The 19,611-nt window shown below is 41.0% G+C and overlaps 1 protein-coding gene across 1 annotated transcript in view; it reads right to left on the bottom strand.

Moving 5' to 3' along the window:
• DOK6 (docking protein 6) overlaps positions 1-19,605 on the bottom strand; it is a 383,598-nt gene extending 363,993 nt beyond the window's left edge. Inside the window, exon 1 of the mRNA XM_040264342.1 lies at positions 19,406-19,605. Within this exon, the coding sequence (XP_040120276.1) occupies positions 19,406-19,471 (66 nt within the window). The 5' untranslated portion in view covers positions 19,472-19,605. The remainder of the gene's footprint in view (positions 1-19,405) is intronic.
• Positions 19,606-19,611: the final 6 nt, after the last annotated feature.

Here is a 19,611-nt window from a genome sequence, read left to right as displayed (position 1 = left end):
CTGAAGCAGGAATAGAGACACAGACATAGAGAATGGATGTGGAAGTCAAGGGAAGGGTGGGATGAACTGGGAGATTAAGACTGACATGCATACACTACCGTGTGTAAAACAGACAGCTAGTGGGAAGCTGCTGCCTAGCACAGGGAGCTTAGCTCAGTGCCCCGTGATGACTTAGAGGAGTGGGGTTGGGGGAGTGGAAAAGAGGCTCACGAAGGAGGCAATATATGTGTACATATAGCTGGTTGTACATCAGAAACTTGCACAACATTGTAAAGCAACTATACACCAATAATAATAATAATAATAATTTGCACAATTGTACTAGGAAATACAAATTGTGTGATATTTATACCAAGGAACAGTGTACAGAAGTAAAACTGAATAAACAGGAACTCCATCAAAATGACTAAAATCTCAAAAACAATCTTGAGCAAAGACAAATATTTTTCAGGAAGTTACAGAGTATATGATTCCAACCATGCAAAGCTGAAACTATGCAAAGCAATAGTAAGTATTATTCAAATAAATTTCAAAACGTAATAAATGTAGAAATACTATGTATATACCATTATAAACTTAAGTGTACTTCTGAAGTTACTGTGTTGGGATACAAAGTGAAAGTCACTCAGTCATGTCTGACTCTTTGCGACCCTATGGACTATACAGTCCATGGAATCCTCCAGGCCAGAATACTGGAGTGGGTAGCCTTTCCCTTCTCCAGGGGAACTTCCCAACCCAGGGACTGAACCCAGGTCTGCCGCATGGTAGGCGGATTCTTTACCAGCTGAGCCACAAGGGAAGCCCATGTTGGGATACAAAAGTGGCCTCGAATTGACCCATTTTATTTCTACTATTAAAAAACTGAAGTAAATATGGCAAAATATTATTTTTAAGACAGTTATATATACTCTGCTTGAATTTTTAATAATTTAAAGAAATATGGCAATAGCTATTACTTCTGAGGATGTAATATAATAAATTCTCTCATTTCATTGCAACAACTGGAACAATTATTTGTGAGCAAACTGAAAATTTTAAAAACTGCATTCTACTTTGAACCACACTCCTTGGAGAAACTTGGATATATGGGATCAGGAAGAATTATATAAGTGTATTTGTTGAAGTATGGTTTATAATAGCAAAAACAGCAAAACCTCAGTGATGTCCATTAACAGAGGAAGTATAGTTTATATATATAATACAGGACAATACAACCAATGAAATAAACTAGATCTATGGAGAAGGCAATGGCACCCCACTCCAGTACTCTTGCCTGGAAAATTCCATGGACAGAGGAGCCTGGTGGGCTGCAGTCCATGGGGTTGCTAGGAGTCGGACACGACTGAATGACTTCACTTTCACTTTTTACCTTCATGCACTGGAGAAGGAAATGGCAACCCACTCCAGTGTTCTTGCCTGGAGAATCCCAGGGACGGGGGAGCCTGGTAGGCTGCCATCTATGGGGTCGCACTGAGTCGGACACGACTGAAGCGACTTAGCAGCAGCAGCAGCAAGTAGCAATGTGGATAAATATTGAATACAGTTGTTCAGTGTGTCAAAAGCAAGAGGTTCAAACAGGTCTGAAACTCTCAGCGTGTTTTCTATCTTAAAAAATTTGAAACAAAAAAATACAGGATTAGATTGGTAAAATATGGGTAGTCTGCATATGTTGGTTTGTAGTATGATTCCATGTAGCTTCCAGTATGTTTGAAACATTAATTTAAAAAACTAAATGAAACAATAGTAGATATTGTCAATAGCTCTGAATTATAAGTTTTAGTTTAATTATTACTCTAGGTAATGAGAACCCTGGGAAAATTTAAGAGGGGGGAATTATATGTTTCAAACTGAAATTTAGGAAAATTAATCTGGCAGAAATACAAGGAAAATTGAGCTGGCAGTAAAAAGAACCATTGGAAAAATCTCACCAACATTTAAGCTTGAAGTTAAAAAAGCAGAATTTCAACTGGAAAGAGACCACAGAGGACAGACGTCCCCAGTCAGCACCAGTAAGATATGGCATTCGGTTGTCTGCAGTGACTCAGAGAAATGGAAGAGCCATCATCATGTCCGAGATCTGATACTGAGTCATTTTGAAAAGACTGACAGTGTTAACAGAAATATCCACTTATACATGTTTCTATATGACAAAGTGGCTGGTTTGAGGAAAAACCCTCATTGCATTGGGGGTGCAGTATGGGTAATAAAAGCAGGAAAGTTTTCATAAAAATTTGGGCATGCCAATCTGGAGATTGGAAATGAGATTAAAGTTTAAAATATCTACTTTAGATAAATTTTTTGAGAAATAGGAATAAAATCGTACTGCATGCTAAGCTGTTTCAGTCATTTCTGACTTTTTGAGACCCTATGGACTGTAGCCCACCAGGCTCCTCTGTCTGTGGGATTCTCCAGGCAAGAATACCGGAGTGGGTTGCTGTTTCCTCCTCTAGGATATCTTCCCGACCCAGGGATCAAACCCACATCTCTCATGTCTCCCGCATTGGCAGGCGGGTTCTTTACCACTAGTGCCACCTGGGAAGCCCAAAACTGTAGGGCTCAGGACTAAATAAGGATTCTAAGAATAGGCTGAGTTTAAGAAACAGATAATTTCCCCTTGAAAATTAGTTTGCATACTTTGCATGGATGATTAAAAAAAAAAGTTTAAAACTGAAAAAAAAAAAAAAAGAGATGATTGAGAGAAGTCTTAGAATGGTGAGTGCTGGGAGGCTGGGAAGAGGAGCAGAAGCCAGTGAAAGCTGAAGATGCGGCCGAAAAGGCAGAGGGAGGCACCAGCTCAGGGCGACCTCGCCTTCCACATGGCCGTGACAGCAGGTATCAGGTGACAGCAGACAGCAAGATCAGGTGCGCTTATGGCTGAAAATCGGTAAGGTATATGTAATGGCAAGTCCAGAAGTGGAGGGCTTTCTAGGTGATACTACCTGTGCTTCTATTAGCTGAAACAAATCAGACAGTTGGGAAAAAAACAAAACATTGAATGACAGAGAAGAATTAGTCATCAGAGTCCAGGAGGCTCAGCATTCCAGGTAAGGAAGCATGACAGCCCAATGCAGGTACAGCCAAGGTGTGATCACCCTGACAACCTTCAGTCTGGTTACCACGCCTTCACTCACATCAATCCGCGTGGGTCATTTTGCCAGACTAAAATGTCTAAAACACCTTTCATCAAGTAATTGCTCTGGATTAAAATCCTGCCACGTTCCCACTGTGTATCAAATAAAAAATCCAGTGAAGTGTGTCACCGAAAGCAAAGAAAGAAGTACTGTTCCAAAGAGGTGAAATGTATTAAATACTCCAAAAAAGGATGATATTTCTTCACTGTGGCAAGTCAAGTCAGTGCTTATTATTTAGAAACATTAATGTCAATAGATGAAATAGTGTGCGGTCTATTGCGTACCTGCAACTTTGAGTAGTTTATCTTATTTACAGCTCACAGTAACCCTATAGAACAGTCTTTGGCATGTGACAATCAATTTACAGATGAGACACAGAGTTGGAAAGTCAACGGACTCAACAAAAGGTCTTTCCAGAGCTCTCCTCTCCATGACCCTGTGCTAATGCTCGAAGCCTGGAACTCTTGAATTGAGGCTTAAATCTTGTGAATAACCTGAAATACTGAGATTTCCTCAAGCAGAGGTTTATGGAGAGTTGTTTCAGGGACCAAAAGAATGCAATCATTGCTAGAAGAGGGGGATCCACCAGTTTCATCTAAGTCATAAAGTGAGATGTCAGAAAAGCGAAAATCAAGGAAATGGAAGAAGACCTCTTTCAGAATTACGCTTTTGCATATAGGGCCATTTTTTATGATGGTTTTCATGTTTAACAATAAACAGTGTGAAAGTTGCTCAGTCATGTCCGACTCTGCGGACCCCATGGAGTATACAGTCCATGGAATTCTCCAGGCCAGAATACTGGAGTAGGTAGCCATTCCCTTCTCCTGTATGGATCTTCCCAACCCAGGGATTGAACCCAAGTCTCCTGCATTGCGGGCAGATTCTTTACCAGCTGAGCTACCAGGGAAGCCCTTAACAATAAAGACAAGGGTGAAAATTTCACAATTCTTAAACACATTTAAAGTGAGGCACACACCAAAATTTCAAGGCTGGAAGATTACATGCAGCTCAAGGAAAGTGGTAACGAGATCTGAGGACCCACTGGAGACACTACCTTTGAGATTAGGAATTCAGACTCAGTAGAGACAAAGTATTAGAACAGAGACATTGAATGGCTCTCATCTACATTGGGAGGAAATCTACACAAAATAAGAGTTTCATAATTTGTACAGGTCATAAAGAAAAAGTATCGTTAGTTCAGCCGTGTTCTGACTCTTTGTTACCCCAGTGGACTGCAGCCTGCAAGTTCCCTCTGTCCAAGGCGTTTCCCAGGCAAGAATACTGGAGTGGGTTGCCATTTCCTCCCCCAGGGAATCTTCCCATGTCTCTGGCACTGGCAGGTGGATTCTCTACCACTGAGCCACCAGGGAAGCCCAAGGAAAAACACATGCCATGTCTTAATCAAGGATGCCACATCAGAGGGGAGCCTCTACTGGGTGAGAGTGAAATGCATTGTCATCAAAATGTGTGCAGTGGTTAGCACTGGTATTCTGAGAAGAAACTAGAAATGACTGTAAAAGAAGGACACTTTTGGACACATGGTATTTTATCTTACCTCGCTTAAAATCTTCCTGTAGAAAATAAAGATGGTATCTAATCTCCCTGGTGAAGGATGTGCTATTTTAAAGGGGGACCATACAGAAAAGCATGTTTCAAAATGTAAAATGCTGTAAAAATACAAGTTGTTGGTATGATTCTTAATGGAAAATTCCTCTTGCTCAAAAAGTTATCACAAGGTTCTAACTCATATAACTATTTGAAATTTCACAACCAATATTAAAAATCAATATACACATAAAGCATAGTCAAAATAGCAACTGAAACAAATAATACAACACAACATAAGAAATACATGGGATGTTGTAGAACTGCTTTTTTTTTTAAATTTTGGTAGTCTTTAAACAAAACATTCTCTCCAAAAAACAAATGCACTTTGGGGGGTTTTGTTGTTACATGGTGTGTTTTTGGAGAAGCTAAATTTTAGTGCTTTCTCAAAGAATTTTCAGAAAGGGCCTTTAGATGAAGTTAAAAAATATTACAGAAAAATGAAGCACGGGGTAACATCTTTTAGGTAAGATGTAAGGCATATGCTAGCTGATATATTCCCTACTACAGCCTTTGTATTGCAATTCAATTGATATTCCTAAGGCTAATTACAAACAGGAAAATTACAAAGTGCCTTCAAGACAGCAGTGCCAATACTACTTTTGTGTCAGTCAAACCCCTGGTAGTGCAGTTCTGAATAAACTTATCTAAAAATTTAACAAAGATGCATTGACATTGGGTCTTACTTATCTCAGAACCCCGCAGAGCAGAGACCATCACTAGACTTGCAGGTTGTTCAGTTGCTAAGTTGTGTCTGGCTCTTTGTGACCCCATACTTCCTCCTTTAGCATGCTAGTCCCCTATGATGAAAAGGACATCTTTTTTTTTTTTTTTTGGTGTTAGCTCTAGAAGGTCTTGGAGGTCTTCATAGAACTGCTGGACTTCATCTTCTTTAGCATTAGCGGTTGTGGCACAGACTGGGATTACTGTGATGTTGAATGGTTTGCCTTAGAAACGAACAGAGATCACGTCATTTTTGAGACTGCCTTTCAGATTCTTCTATTGACTGTGAGGGCCACTCTACTTCTTCTAAGGGATTTCTGCCCACAGTAGTAGATGTAATGGTCCCCTGACTTGCAGGCATTGATGCAAATTTTTCTTTTCCTTCTTTTTACTGCTTCATCTTGATATATTTCATATTAATATATCCTTAGTTAATATTTTAAAATAATCTTGATATTTTTAATTGAAAAATGTACCAAATAGGTTATAGATTCTAATCACATAGAAAAATGATTATTTCCTTCACCACTGATTCTGAATCCTATATGCTCCAGGTGTCATACTATTTTTCAAAAGTACTCTTACGGTTCCCTCTTCATGTCTTATCCAGCTACTGAAAATAACTTGTCATCAGATAGCATAATAACTGAAACTGTTCCTAGATGCTTTATTTGGGACTTCATTTACTTTGTATTCTGGGCAGTTTTATTATCATTTTAAAAGGAGCTGCAATGAGGTAATATCTTGGGAATCAAAATAGCTAATGGCACTTTTTGGATGGGAATGTAGCCAAGTGGTCTCTTACTGGAGATATAAAAAGAAATTCCATTGAAATTGTTGCTGACCTTTATCTTCCTCTAAGTAATGGCATTTTTCTAAAATTTGGACAAGGTGGCTCACTTTGAATTCAGAAGCAAAGGCAGAGAAGTTTTCATTGCTGTTTGCTTCAACAGTCAATGGAGTATTCAAGCTGCTTGCCTCCTAGTAATTAAGGTGTCCTGTGGGCAAACCTAGCTCATCTAAGCCTCCTTCACAGAGAACACTCACTTGCAACTGCAAAATAATCAACATTTGTATTTTTCACAAATCAAAGAGAGAGGACGTCTACTTCAAACTAAGTAAGCTTCTGCACAGCAAAAGAAACCGTCAACAAAATAAAAAGGCAACCTATGAAATAAGAGAAAATATTTGCCAATCATTTATATGGTAAGGGGTTAATATCCAAAATAAAACCTTAACAACAGTATTACAAATGGGCAGAGAACTTAAATAGATATTTCCAAAGAAGACATGTGGATGTTATACAAATGAAATCACATAGCATATTACCTTTGGGGATTTTTTTTTTCACTCAGTATAATTCTCTCAAGATTCATCTTTAGGGGTTAACAAGAGTTTAATCTTTTTTATTGCTGAGTAGTATTACATGATGAGGATGTCCTACAGTTTAACCATTTATCCAGTGATGGATATCTGGCTTGTTTTCAGTTCAGGGATATTTAAAATAAAGCTGCTGTGAACATTTGTATGGTTTGCATGTGAACAAAAGTCTTCATTTCCCTGGGATAGATTACTGATGGTACTGCTGATGGCCGTATGGCCACTGCATAGTTTAAGAAACTGCCACATTATTTTCAAGAGTGTCTGAACCAAATCACCTTCCCAACAGCAGTGTATGAGTGATTCAGGTTTTCTGTTTCCTGTCAGTATTTGGTGGTGTCACTGTTTTTCATTTTAGCTTTTCCAATAGGTATTTACTGATAACTCATGATGTTTTTAATTTGCATGTCACTAATGGACGCTTACTCCTTGGAAGGACAGTTATGACCAACCTAGATAGCATATTCAAAAGCAGAGACATTACTTTGCCAACAAAGGTCCATCTATTCAAGGCTATGGTTTTTCCAGTGGTCATGTATGGATGTGAGAGTTGGACTGTGAAGAAAGTTAAGCGCCGAAGAATTGATGCTTTTGAACTGTGGTGTTGGAGAAGACTCTTGAGAGTCCCTTGGACTGCAAGGAGATCCAACCTGTCCATTCTAAAGGAGATCAGCCCTGGGTGTTCTTTGGAAGGAATGATGCTAAAGCTGAAACTCCAGTACTTTGGCCACCTCATGCGAAGAGTTGACTCATTGGAAAAAGACTCTGATGCTGGGAGGGATTGGGGGCAGGAGGAGAAGGGGACGACAGAGGATGGGATGGCTGGATGGCATCACCAACTCGATGGTGAGTCTGAGTGAACTCTGGGAGTTGGTGATGGACAGGGAGGCCTGGCATGCTGCAATTCATGGGGTCACAAAGTTGGACACGACTGAGTGACTGAACTGAACTGAACTGAATGGCTAATAATCTTGACATCTGTTCATGTGTTTATCAACTTTTGTGAAGTATCAGTTCACGTTTTTTGCCCATTTCCTAACTGAACTGTTGTTTTTAAAATTTAGCTTAGAGTTTTAAGAGTTTTTTACTCTCATTATCTGTTAGAGACATGTAGTTTGTAAATAATTCCTCCCCCCATAGCTTTTTAAAATTCTCTCTTAACAACCTCTTTCATAAAGCAAAAGTTTTCATTTTGATGAAGTTAATTTATCAAGTTTTCCTTTTAAGGGTCACACTTTTGTGTCAACTCTTTGCTTAGTCCTAGTTCCCAAAGATTTTCTTTTATGTTTTGTTACAAATTTCATACTTTTACTTTTTATACTTAAATCACTAATCTATTTTGAGCTATAAGGTGTGAGGTTTATGTTGAGATTCATTTATTTTGCCTATGGATGTCCAAATTTTCCCAGCACATTTGTTTGAAAGATATCCTTTCTTCATCAAATTGTTTTTGTATGTTTGTCAAAAATTTGTTGGGTATATTAGAAAATTTTTTTCTTCATTATATGGTCTAAATGTATGCTTCCATCAAAGCTCCTAAACTCCATGGATGAGCAGAGTAATTCACCAAATATGCTCTAAATGTCCTCTCTAGGAGTGACTACAGCAGAAAATGACTTGTAGCATCTACATATTGCTAAGGACAATTACTTAATCATCAATGCTCTAAAAATTAGTTACTTTAGAATATATTTAGCATATATTGGATTTAAGTATATTTTCAAATTTAATTTCAACACTTCCAATAATGCTGTCTTATTTGTTGGGTGTCTTAGTTGCTACTAGTTGTGATCAAAGCTGACACTGGCTGATTCAGATGAGAAAACATTTATTTAATATTTTATTACCTCAAATCAGGAAGAGCAGGCTGCAGAACAAGGTAAAAAGGACTGTGTCTACAGTTGAATAGAAAATAGTGAACTGGAAGGACTATCGGTAGTAGACCTCTATCTTCAATCTCTGAGACACAAAACTATGGCAAAAGAAAGAAAAAACCAAAAGGCACAGGACATGTGGTACAAACGATTTAACACACGAGGAGAAAGAACAGGCAGAATTAATGTGTGAAAGAGTAATGGTAGATCATCTTTCAGAGCTGCAGGAAGACATCAAGCCATGGAATAAGCAGCACTATACACCTCCAAATAATGAACAGAATAAACACTGCACCTCCACATTTCATAGCAAACCCCCTGAAAACCAGGAAAAGGGGAAGTTACAAGTGGCCAGAAGAAAAAAGACTAATCCGAACGGTAACAGGATGCCTGATAGCTGATTTCTCAAGGCAAACAATAATAGGTTGAAGAACTGGTTCTTCTCCGTGCTGAGGAGAAAAAAACAAAACGTCAGTGATTCTCAGAGCTAGCCACTAGAATTATCAGTGTCTTTCCAAGACACTAAAACTCAGCCCATTCGGTCTCCTTGCCAAAAGTCATACTTGACTGCAGTCCTTTTATACACCCAAGATTCTTGGATATTGATAATTTGAGAATAAACATTTAACCTTTTTTTTGTAAACACATTAGTGACCTCCCAGACCCTCAGCATAGTGAAAGCCCCTTTAGTCTGGTCCTTTACTTCAATGTTCCGTACTCATCCTGGGAACAGCAATATGCAGTCTCTCACAAGTACTGAGAACCATTTTTTTTGGTTAAGGGCTAAGTAATGTACAGATATCGGCAAAGTATCAGGGTGCAACCGTATGTGTGTTAAGTATCCTTTGGAGTTGTAAACAGTTGCTATGTTCTAAATGTACAGAAGAGTACATTCCATACTTATTCATAAATTTGGTGCCTTAAAGTTATACATCATAATTTGTAACTGGACGTACTTTCATTTAAGACTCCCCTGAAAGGTCTGTCTAGTCAAAGCTATGGTTTTTCCAGTAGTCATGTATGGATGTGAGAGTTGGACTATAAAGAAAGCTGAGTGCTGAAGAATGGATGCTTTTGAACTGTGGTGTTGGAGAAGAAACTCTTGAGAATTCCTTAGACAGCAAGAAGATCCAACCAGTTCATCCTAGAGGAAATCAGTCCTGAATATTCATTGGAAGAACTGATGCTGAAGTTGAAACTCCAATACTTTGGCCACCTGGTGCAAAGAACCGACTCACTGGAAAAGACCCTGATGCTGGGAAAGATTGAGGGCAGGAGGTGAAGGGGACGACAGAGGATGAGATGATTGGATGGCATCACTGACTCAATGGACATGAGTTTGGGTAAGCTCTGGGAATGGGTGATGGAAAGGGAAGCCTGGTGCGCTGCAGTCCATGGGGTCACAAAGAGTCAGGCACAACTGAGCGACTGAACTGAACTGAACTGAACTGGTGGTTCAGATGGTAAAGAATCTGTCTGCAATGCAGGAGACCTGGATTCAATCCCTGGGTCAGGAAGGTCCCCTGGAGAAGGGAATGGCTATTCACTCCAATATTCTTGCCTGGAGAATACCATGGACAGAGGAGCTATAGCCCATGGGGTCACAAAGAGCTGGACACAACTAAGCGACTAACACTTTTGGGGACTTCCCTGGTGGTTCACACAGTTACAAAGCTAATACTTAAAGATTCCAAAGTGTAATGAAGTCGATAAAAGCATCAGTAAAATGACATGGGTCCTTTCTACAGCACATTCCCAAGGGTCTTTAAAGCACTCAGAGAGATATAATTCCTTTTTCCTAATAAGCTAAATGAAAAGCATAGCTTTTTAGGCAAGTTCAAATATGTCAAAAGTATTTTTTCATTCTTTTTCTTGAATAACATGTGAAAAGTTTTACTAGACTTATATAGACAGAGATATAGAATTTTCTCTTACTGGCTTCCACCCTTTAAAAGTTGTAATTTTTAAAAGATACACTAAAATTCAATTTTAAACTAATACCAAACATTTTTCCAAATAAAAGTATCATGTGAAGATGTAACAATTTATATAATAAATATAAGACATTTTATGAACATTTTATTCTCCTGGAGTAGGGCTAGGTGCCTTTACATAGTTAGGGAAGATAACAATTCATCACTAACTAATGAGGGCTAACAACTCGTTTGGAAATATACACATATTCTACTTAATATATAACATAAATTATATATATGCATGTATTTAAGTATGTGTACATATGTACATTCATAGACATGTACACATGCATATTTTAAAGGTTAATGAATGGTCAGAAAATGTATTTCATATTTACAAAAAAATCAAGAGAAAAATAACTATACATGTTTACACATGTAATACATCATATATTTAAACATTTACAAATATAACTGATTTTAAAAAATAAGGAAACTAAGAAAAGAAAAGGAACATCACTTAAGTATGCATAGTTCAATTCCTGCCACTTAAAAGCAGCTGGCTACAAAAATAAACAAATAACTGATCCCAGCCTCTTAGATAGTGTTCACAGTATATTTCAGTGCTGTCTGATGTTAAAGACATTGGGCAGCTTCTTGCTGAATAACTGTATCACCCCCTTGATTTGCCAGATCCCAGTAAATGTGTATTATTTTTTAGTTGTGTTTTTCTTTAAATAAACTCACTTTTCATTAGGTTAATTCAAACATAAGCTTTTATATAATCACCTTAAATAAAAGACCATTTTTCATAAATAAAAGTAATGATAAACAGATTTAAATATTTGTAAAGCATTTTAAATTCTACCAGAACACTGTCAGTTTTTGAAATTTGTTTTCTTTTCTTAAAAGGAGAGATCATCTGGGTTTTAGATGGTACAATGGAAATGAAATCATGGCCATTCAAAGTGGACTAGAGAAATATCAATATAGAGACTCCTTATTGTGGCAAAGATTCTCTTACTACCTAGCAGTTTTTCTGGCTTTACTGAGATATAATTGGCATAAAACAGTGTATAAGTTTAAGGTGTCCATCATAATGGCTTCATATGCATATACTGTGATCTGATCAATGTAATTAAGTTTGTGTGCTCAGTCACTCAGTTATGTCCAACTCTGGGCAACCCCATGGACTTTAGCCTGCCAGGCTTCTCTGTCCATGGAAATTTTCCAGGCAAAAATACTGGAGTGGTTGCCATTTCCTTCTCTAATTCACATGGCTTATTATGATTTAGCTGGAACAACATGTTAGAATAAAAATACTTCAAAACAATAGCCACTATTTCAAATACATAACTTCAGATTAAACTTTTTTTCACATTATTTTATACTCATCCACGATGTCAACCTTTACAGAACACCTCTGAAATACTCTTAAGGAAACTGAGAATGTAAAACTTATAGAGATAGTGACTACTCTTTGGTTACCCTACGTACAATTTATTTTGGTCATCTGGAAGACCTCCCTGAGTGCTGAGCATAATCTTTGTTATCTGTGGGGATGCCATCTTCTAAAGTTCACCTTGCCAGCAGTCATGTATAAACCTATCAAGACAAAAGCTGAGATATGAACTCTCATATCTCACCCCTGATTTAATGACTTCCCCCAGGTATTGCATGGGAATAATCATTTCATATCAAAATCCAGCAAAATGTTTTGGTTTGGTTTTTACAGGTAGGCTTACTTTTATTTTCTTTGCTTTCTGGCTTTAAGGTTTGAAAATGCAAAAAAAAAAAAAAAAAAAACTTAGTCATGCCCATATGCATAGGTAGGAATGTTTTAAAAAGGAAAAAAAATCTCACTAATGCAGATAATAGAGTTTCTTAGGAGAGCTAAAATGTCATATCCACAAACATATGGCTGCAAACCAATTAATATAGAGAAACTGAATAGATGGTATACAAGACCATTTTCTACTATAAAATTCTAAGAACAAGTGAGACTTGTAGACAGAGAAATAAGTGGCATGTACACCTAACATTAAACATATACATAACATAAAAACCTGAATTTAGCACAGAGAGCTCAGCTCTGTGTTCTGTGATGACCTAGATGGGTAGAGCTGGGGGGAAGGGAGGCCCAAGAGGGAGGAGATATATGTATACATATAGCTGACTCACTTCATTGTATAGCAAACAATAACACAACAATGTAAAGCAATTAAACTCCAACAAAAAATGTAGAGCTAAAATAATTGGAATTTTATATATTCTAAGTCCATATTTCATGAGAAAGAGATAAATAATAAATAATCATGTATATAACAGATCCACTTCAGAAAGCAAAATGCCTAGCATACACAGTATTCACAAATGAGTAAGGATTTAAAGGTACCCAAGTGTGGATCACAATAAACTGTGGAAAATTCTGAAAGAGATGGGAATACCAGACCACCTGACCTGCCTCTTGAGAAATCTGTATGCAGGTCAGGAAGCAACAGTTAGAACTGGACATGGAACAACAGACTGGTTCCAAATAGGAAAAGGAGTATGTCAAGGCTGTATATTGTCACCCTGCTTATTTAACTTATATGCAGAGTACATCATGAGAAATACTGGACTGGAAGAAACACAAGCTGGAATCAAGATTGCCGGGAGAAATATCAACAACCTCAGATATGTAGATGACACCACCCTTATGGCAGAAAGTGAAGAGGAGCTAAAAAGCCTCTTGAAAGTAAAAGAGGAGAGTGAAAAAGTTGGCTTAAAGCTCAACATTCAGAAAACGAAGATCATGGCATCTGGTCTCATCACTTCATGGGAAATAGATGGGGAAACAGTGGAAACAGTATCAGACTTTATTCTTTTGGGTTCCAAAGTCACTGCAGATGGTGACTGCAGCCATGAAATTAAGACACCTACTCCTTGGAAGAAAAGTTATGACCAACCTAGATAGCATATTGAAAAGCAGAGACATTACTTTGCCAACAAAGGTTTGTCTAGTCAAGGCTATGGTTTTTCCAATAGTCATGTATGGATGTGAGAGTTGGACTGTGAAGAAAGCTGAGCCTCAAAGAACTGATGCTTTTGAACTGTGGTGTTGGAGAAGACTTCTGAGAGTCCCTTGGACTACAAGGAGATCCAACCTGTCCATTCTAAAGGAGATCAGCCCTGGGTGTTCTTTAAAAGGAATGATGCTAAAGCTGAAACTCCAATACTTTGGCCATCTCACGCGAAGAGTTGACTCATTGGAAAAGACTGATGCTAGGAGGGATTGGGGGCAGGAGGAGAAGGGGACGACAGAGGATGAGATGGCTGGATGGCATCACCAACTCGATGGACATGAGTTTGGGTGAACTCCGGGAGTTGGTGATGGACAGGAAGGCCTGATGTGCTGTGATTCATGGGGTCGCAAAGAGTCGGACACGCCTGAGCGACTGAACTGAACTGAACTGAACTGAACTGAATTCTTGGCAAACTACTAATGCATTTCATACACGACATAAACTCTTTTCACAAAACACTTTCTAGAGATTTGGGAATCCAGAAAAAATTTTAAATGCTCTGCTGCTGCTAAGTTGCTTCAGTCATGTCTGACTCTTTGTGACTGCAGGCTCCTGCATCCATGGGGTTTTCCAGGCAAGAGTACTGGAGTGGGTTGCCATTGCCTTTTCCTTTAAATGCTCTAGGGACCAAAAATATGCAAATGCACACACAAAGGTTCCCATTTGTATTAATGAGGCAGATTCTATAAAGGGATAAATTTTCAGAAAACATGTCTCATGAAAACCTACTCTCTTCCATCATCAGGTAAAAGCTGTTTGTAAAAGGACAGGAAAACTCAGAAGAGTTTGCAAGAAGCAGAGAAGTAATCATCAGACAAGGAATGGGGGTGTCTTGAGGTTTTAATCCAGAAGGGAAAGAGGGCAAGGGATAGACGAATCTATGATCGGTTGTTAGAACAAATGGAGACCATGCAGAAGGGAAAACCTTCAACAGATGATGAGCTCATCAAGCTGCTGCTCATCAGATACTCCAGAAGTGTGCTCTACTTTCACCTGCTTCCTCTACTGTAAGTCTCCTACATATGAACCTCAAGTTGCAAACTTTCAAAGACACTAGTGTGCCCCTGTGTGCCAGCGTTGTACTGTACTACTGTACTTTTCAAGGTACTGTACTGTAAGATTAAAAATGTTTTCTCTTTTGTGTGTTCTTTAGATATTATTTGTATGAAAAGTATTACAAACCTATCACCATACAGTAGTATATACCCGATTATATTAGTTGGGTACTGAGGATAACTTTGTTGGACTTAGGAACAAACTGGACTCACCAGCACTGTAGGAATGGACCTCATTCTTATATAGGCGGCTTGCTGTATTCCTCACCTAATACACCATGAGTAGTGGTGATATAGAAGATGCTGTGCTGTGCTAAGTCACTTCAGTCAGGTTCAACTCTCTGCGACCGTATGAACTGTAGTGCACCAGACTCCTCTATCCATGGGTTTCTCCAGGAAAGAACACTGGAGTGAGTTGCCATGCCCTCCTCAAGGGAATCTTCCCCAGCCAGGGATCAAGCCCGTGTCACTATAAGTTTCCTGCATTGGCAGGTGGGTTCTTCACCACTAGCGCCACCTAGGAAGCCCCACAGGTTAATAATAACCCTGACTTAATAGGACCTGACTCTGGAATATTCATACACACATGCCCAGTGTACACAAGCTGACAAACAGTAGATGCTGCATAATTATTTAACCATTTGTTGAATGTGTAATATCACCCTATCCTGAGACACTCCTTCAATACCCACACATAACCAAGCCAACCTCTCACCTGACTAAGAACTAGAAAAAAGCTGCATAAAATACTATCTGTGAATACCTGCCTGTGAATACGCACGTTGATGTATTTGAATAAAATTCCTTGAGAACAATGGCTTGAGAGACAGTCAAGTTTCAGAACCACGGTAGCCTATTTGCAGTCTGGAACTTGTGCACTGATGACAGTGATGGTCATGATGTCATGTCATTCCACTATGCTGCATTTACTGCTGCTATATTTTTAGAGTCAATAAGCTAAGTATAAAGTGACTAAGTTTCAGTGATTGTGTTCTATCTGCAAACCAAGAATAGCTGGGGTATTTTGTAATATATGCCTTGTCAATTAAACTTAACCCATTAGAGGTTAGAAGAAAAACAGATAATCAAGGCTAAGAAATAAACAATACTGACCAACATGTGTTAGCTTTATTTTTATTACCGCTTTTAAGTACTCTTTTCTTTAAAAAGAAAACACTGGCCATCATGGTATCCTGTAAATTATAACATTAATCATGCAACAGATAAGATGGTGAGAAGAACTAAACTATTGTAAAGACTTTTAAATCCTGCAAAATGAAAATATAGAAACAGTAATGTATTACAATGAAAAATAATACAGAATTTAAAGAAATGATTCTTTATGAGTCATGGCGTTGTACTTTTAATAATTGAACACCTTTAAAGATACAATGATTTAACAAGAATATTTTTAAAGGGCAAAAGTAAAATTCAGGAAAATGATTCTATTTTTTTCCTCAAAATTATTTTCCTAAATGGAAGAAAAACTGATTGAGTGAAGACAAATTTCAAAGCAAAAAAGTGTTTAATATTTACCACTTCATCCAACTATTTGGCTGAAGAACCCACAACAGGTAGCACTGCTGCTGCTGCTGCTAAGTCGCTTCAGTGGAGTCTGACTCTAGTTTCTATTAAAAGACTCATGGCAGGGGCCCTTTCAAACACTGACCTGGAAGCACCTCTGGAAAAGTTGTCCCACAGGGTAGAGGGCAGGAAGTGCTTTTCGGCCCTCATTCAGCATAACGATAAGCACTAACTTGTGAGGAGTAAAGGGCATATTAAACATTTTATCTCAAAATATACTTTCATGTCATCCTTTTTATCTCTGATATGATTGGCCTCATACCTAGCCCTTCTCCCTCCCCTTAGAATACTATAAAACTTGTATCCTGAAAGCATGCCTTCTACCCATAGTAAATCAAATATCTGTGCATATTTAATTAGATTTCTATTTTGAAACTTAACCCATAAAAGAACTATTATGTATCCGCTGAGTTAAAAATATTTTGCTTACAAAAGTTCATAGTTCTGAGTCCATAAAATTAGGAATATGTATTATTAACTATGAAAACGAATGCTTAGATAATTCCTATATCTCTGATTTTGGGGTATGACTATACGTTTTCATTTTTAAGGCACAAAATATTCACTTAGTGTTTTAACTATCTTAAGGGACACATTTAAAACTTACTAAGCTTTACAGAATCACGTGTGAAGTTCTGTCATTTGAACTCCCTCTTTTGAATACTACCATATTCTGAATAGAAAAGTTTCTAAAGTTTAAGTAAATAATATTTTCCAAAACAGTCAAGACTAATGTAGCTTAATATTTTGATTTACTATTAAAACCAGACAAAACTGTTTCAACACCAACCTATGAAATTCATATTTCTCAAGCAGAAATGGAACACAAAAGCAAGTCCAATGAACATAAACATGCTTTTACTGTTTTCTGGGTCCTTTACACAGGCATGGTTCTACACAGTGAGTGTGGAAACAGAGGCTTTGGAAAGGAAATGAACATTGGCACCCATCTTTGGGGGGAAACTGTCTGGTGAACCAAGAGGACATTTCAAAGGCTGCAAATGTCGTAGTTACCCAAGAAGCGTTCAATACCCTTCCCCTGGATTGTAGGAAATCCTGGAAAGCTCTGACGGGGTAGGAATCCTACAGACTCCAAGGCCAAGCGCGCTAGGAGGTGATTTCTCAGCGTTCTGCTCCTTATTGTGATTTTCACATACAGGGTAACTGTGCAACCAGATGCCTGTCTCCCCGCGGGGCTGAAATCACCCATCAGCTTATAGCGTGTGAGGTGTCAGACACAATGGAAATTTCAAGGAGAGGAGCCAGAGTGCTGAGCAGGCACCCTGTGGGAGAGCAAAGGGCGTCAAAGGTCAAGTTCCTGAAACCCTTCTCGTCCGGCCCACCCCCACGCTCTAGCTCCACACCTCCTGTTTCGGCTGACGGCTCTGGGGGCCACAGATGGAAGCACCGTATCCCGGCCGCGCGCAGCTTTTCCCGGGGCGTTCTTCCTTGCCTCTCCGAGAAAGAACGCGTTCCTCTACCCAGAGACGCCCCGAAACCCGGCCGAGGGCGCCCGCCCTCTCCCGCCCGGTGGGGCGCCAGGCTGCGGGGGAGGGTCGTCACCCAGATCTGTGCTCCCCACTTGGACGAATCTGCTGGGGCTAGAGAAGGGGTCCCGTGTGTCCCTGGGGGTACCGTCCGCATCTCGAAAGTGAAGCCAGCACGGGCAGCACCCACAGGCAAGTCAGCCCGGCCCCTTCCTCCGGACCCTGGCACCTGCCCCCACCAACTGGCCACGCAGCGGCTCCTGGGTGCGGGTGATCCTTCTTTTAGGGACTCTGCCCTTCCTTAGTTTTCCAACGATATATTAAATATCTAGCATTTATCTTCTCCTCCTTTTTTCCTTTCCTTCCCCTCCTTCCTTCCCTTTAAATGAGAAAATAAACGAAGTCTCCCTCCTTCCCTCCCTCTCCAAGTTAAGAGTGCTCATCTCTTCAGCAGAGAAAGCAGGGAATGTTCTCGGTCAAGGCCGCGTGGCCCCAGCATCCCGGAGCTCCGCAGAACTGGAACTCGAAGAGTGAGGTGGAGAGACATCCAGGGAATCGGGAAAACCGGCACCCTGGCCTCCGCACATGGAGCGTCCCTCGCGCCCTGGACCGGCCCGGCCCGGTGGGTGTCAGGACTCAACTCCACGTCGCGCCTCCCCGAGGGGGCCCCCGCCCGGCGCTCCGACCCTGCCGCTCCGCACCCACACCCCCACGTGCGCCCAGTCGGGGCAGCGCTCGGCCCGGGTGACCCCTCCTGTCCGGCTCCCTCCAGTCCACATCCCGGGTCCTCTACCACCGTCTACGCGTTCCTCTTACCTCGTCCTCCTCCGGTCACTAGTGAAGTTTGTACAACCCTAAAGGGTCTACACTGTCTCTCTCTCAAATCGGGCAGATCATCTTTCAAAAGACCATGAGTGGGTCTCCATAAACTTTTCGGCCGCCGAGGCTCCCGGGTCAGCGACCGTGAGCACACCCCTGGCGCGCATACCCGGGCGCAGGTCCACCTGTCCCGGCGCACCCCGAGCCGGGGAGCCTGCCCGCCGGCAACCGCAAAACTCGCCAGCTCGCCCCGCAGAGACGCGGGGCGCTACCCGGGCATCGAAAGAGAAATTGGAAATGGGCTGGGGCAGCTGGGACTGGGAAACGGTGACGATTCTGGATACACACTCACAGGAGCGTGTGTCCACGCCCTGCACACCGAGCGGTTGTACCCCGAAGGCGCACACTTCCCGAGATCAGAGCCCTGTGGATGCTCTGAATGTAACCCCCTCTCCGGGGCGCATCCATCTCGGAACTGATCATCCTTTCTCCTAGGCGACTTCTCAGTCTGGGTCTGAACCAGCGCCGCGCACGGGAGGATGCGGATCCGGGTGCTCCTGGCGCCCGAGCCCCATCTCCGAGACCCCCCGCTCCCCACCCCGAGGCAGGTGCGGGCCCCCAGCGCGGCCGAGCAACAAGCGGGCCGTGCGCGGGGGAGCCGGGTCCCTGTCCGCCTCCGTCCCCGCGTGGGTCACCTCTCCCCGCCCCCCACCGCCAGCCGCGCCAAACCGGCGCCGGGGACAAGAAAGCCGCGCGGGCGACTCACCCCCAGCTTCCTGCTGCGGATTTTCACGTAGCCCTGCTTGACTATGTCGTTAAAGTTGGAGGCCATGGTTGGCGCGCTCGGCTTCCCCGGGTCGAGAGCCGCCGCCGTCCGCCGCGGGGTCCGCGCAGGTCTCGCATGCAGCCGGCCGCCCCCGAGCTCCCGCCGCCGGGGACGCGGGCGGGGTGGCGGGGCGACCGCGGGCGGGG

Source organism: Oryx dammah, unplaced genomic scaffold, assembly GCF_014754425.2.
Source record: "Oryx dammah isolate SB20612 unplaced genomic scaffold, SCBI_Odam_1.1 HiC_scaffold_22, whole genome shotgun sequence".
In the NCBI taxonomy this organism is placed as follows: domain Eukaryota; kingdom Metazoa; phylum Chordata; class Mammalia; order Artiodactyla; family Bovidae; genus Oryx; species Oryx dammah.
The sequence above is the reverse complement of the archived record's forward strand: the minus strand, read 5'-3'. Positions and strand labels throughout refer to the sequence as shown.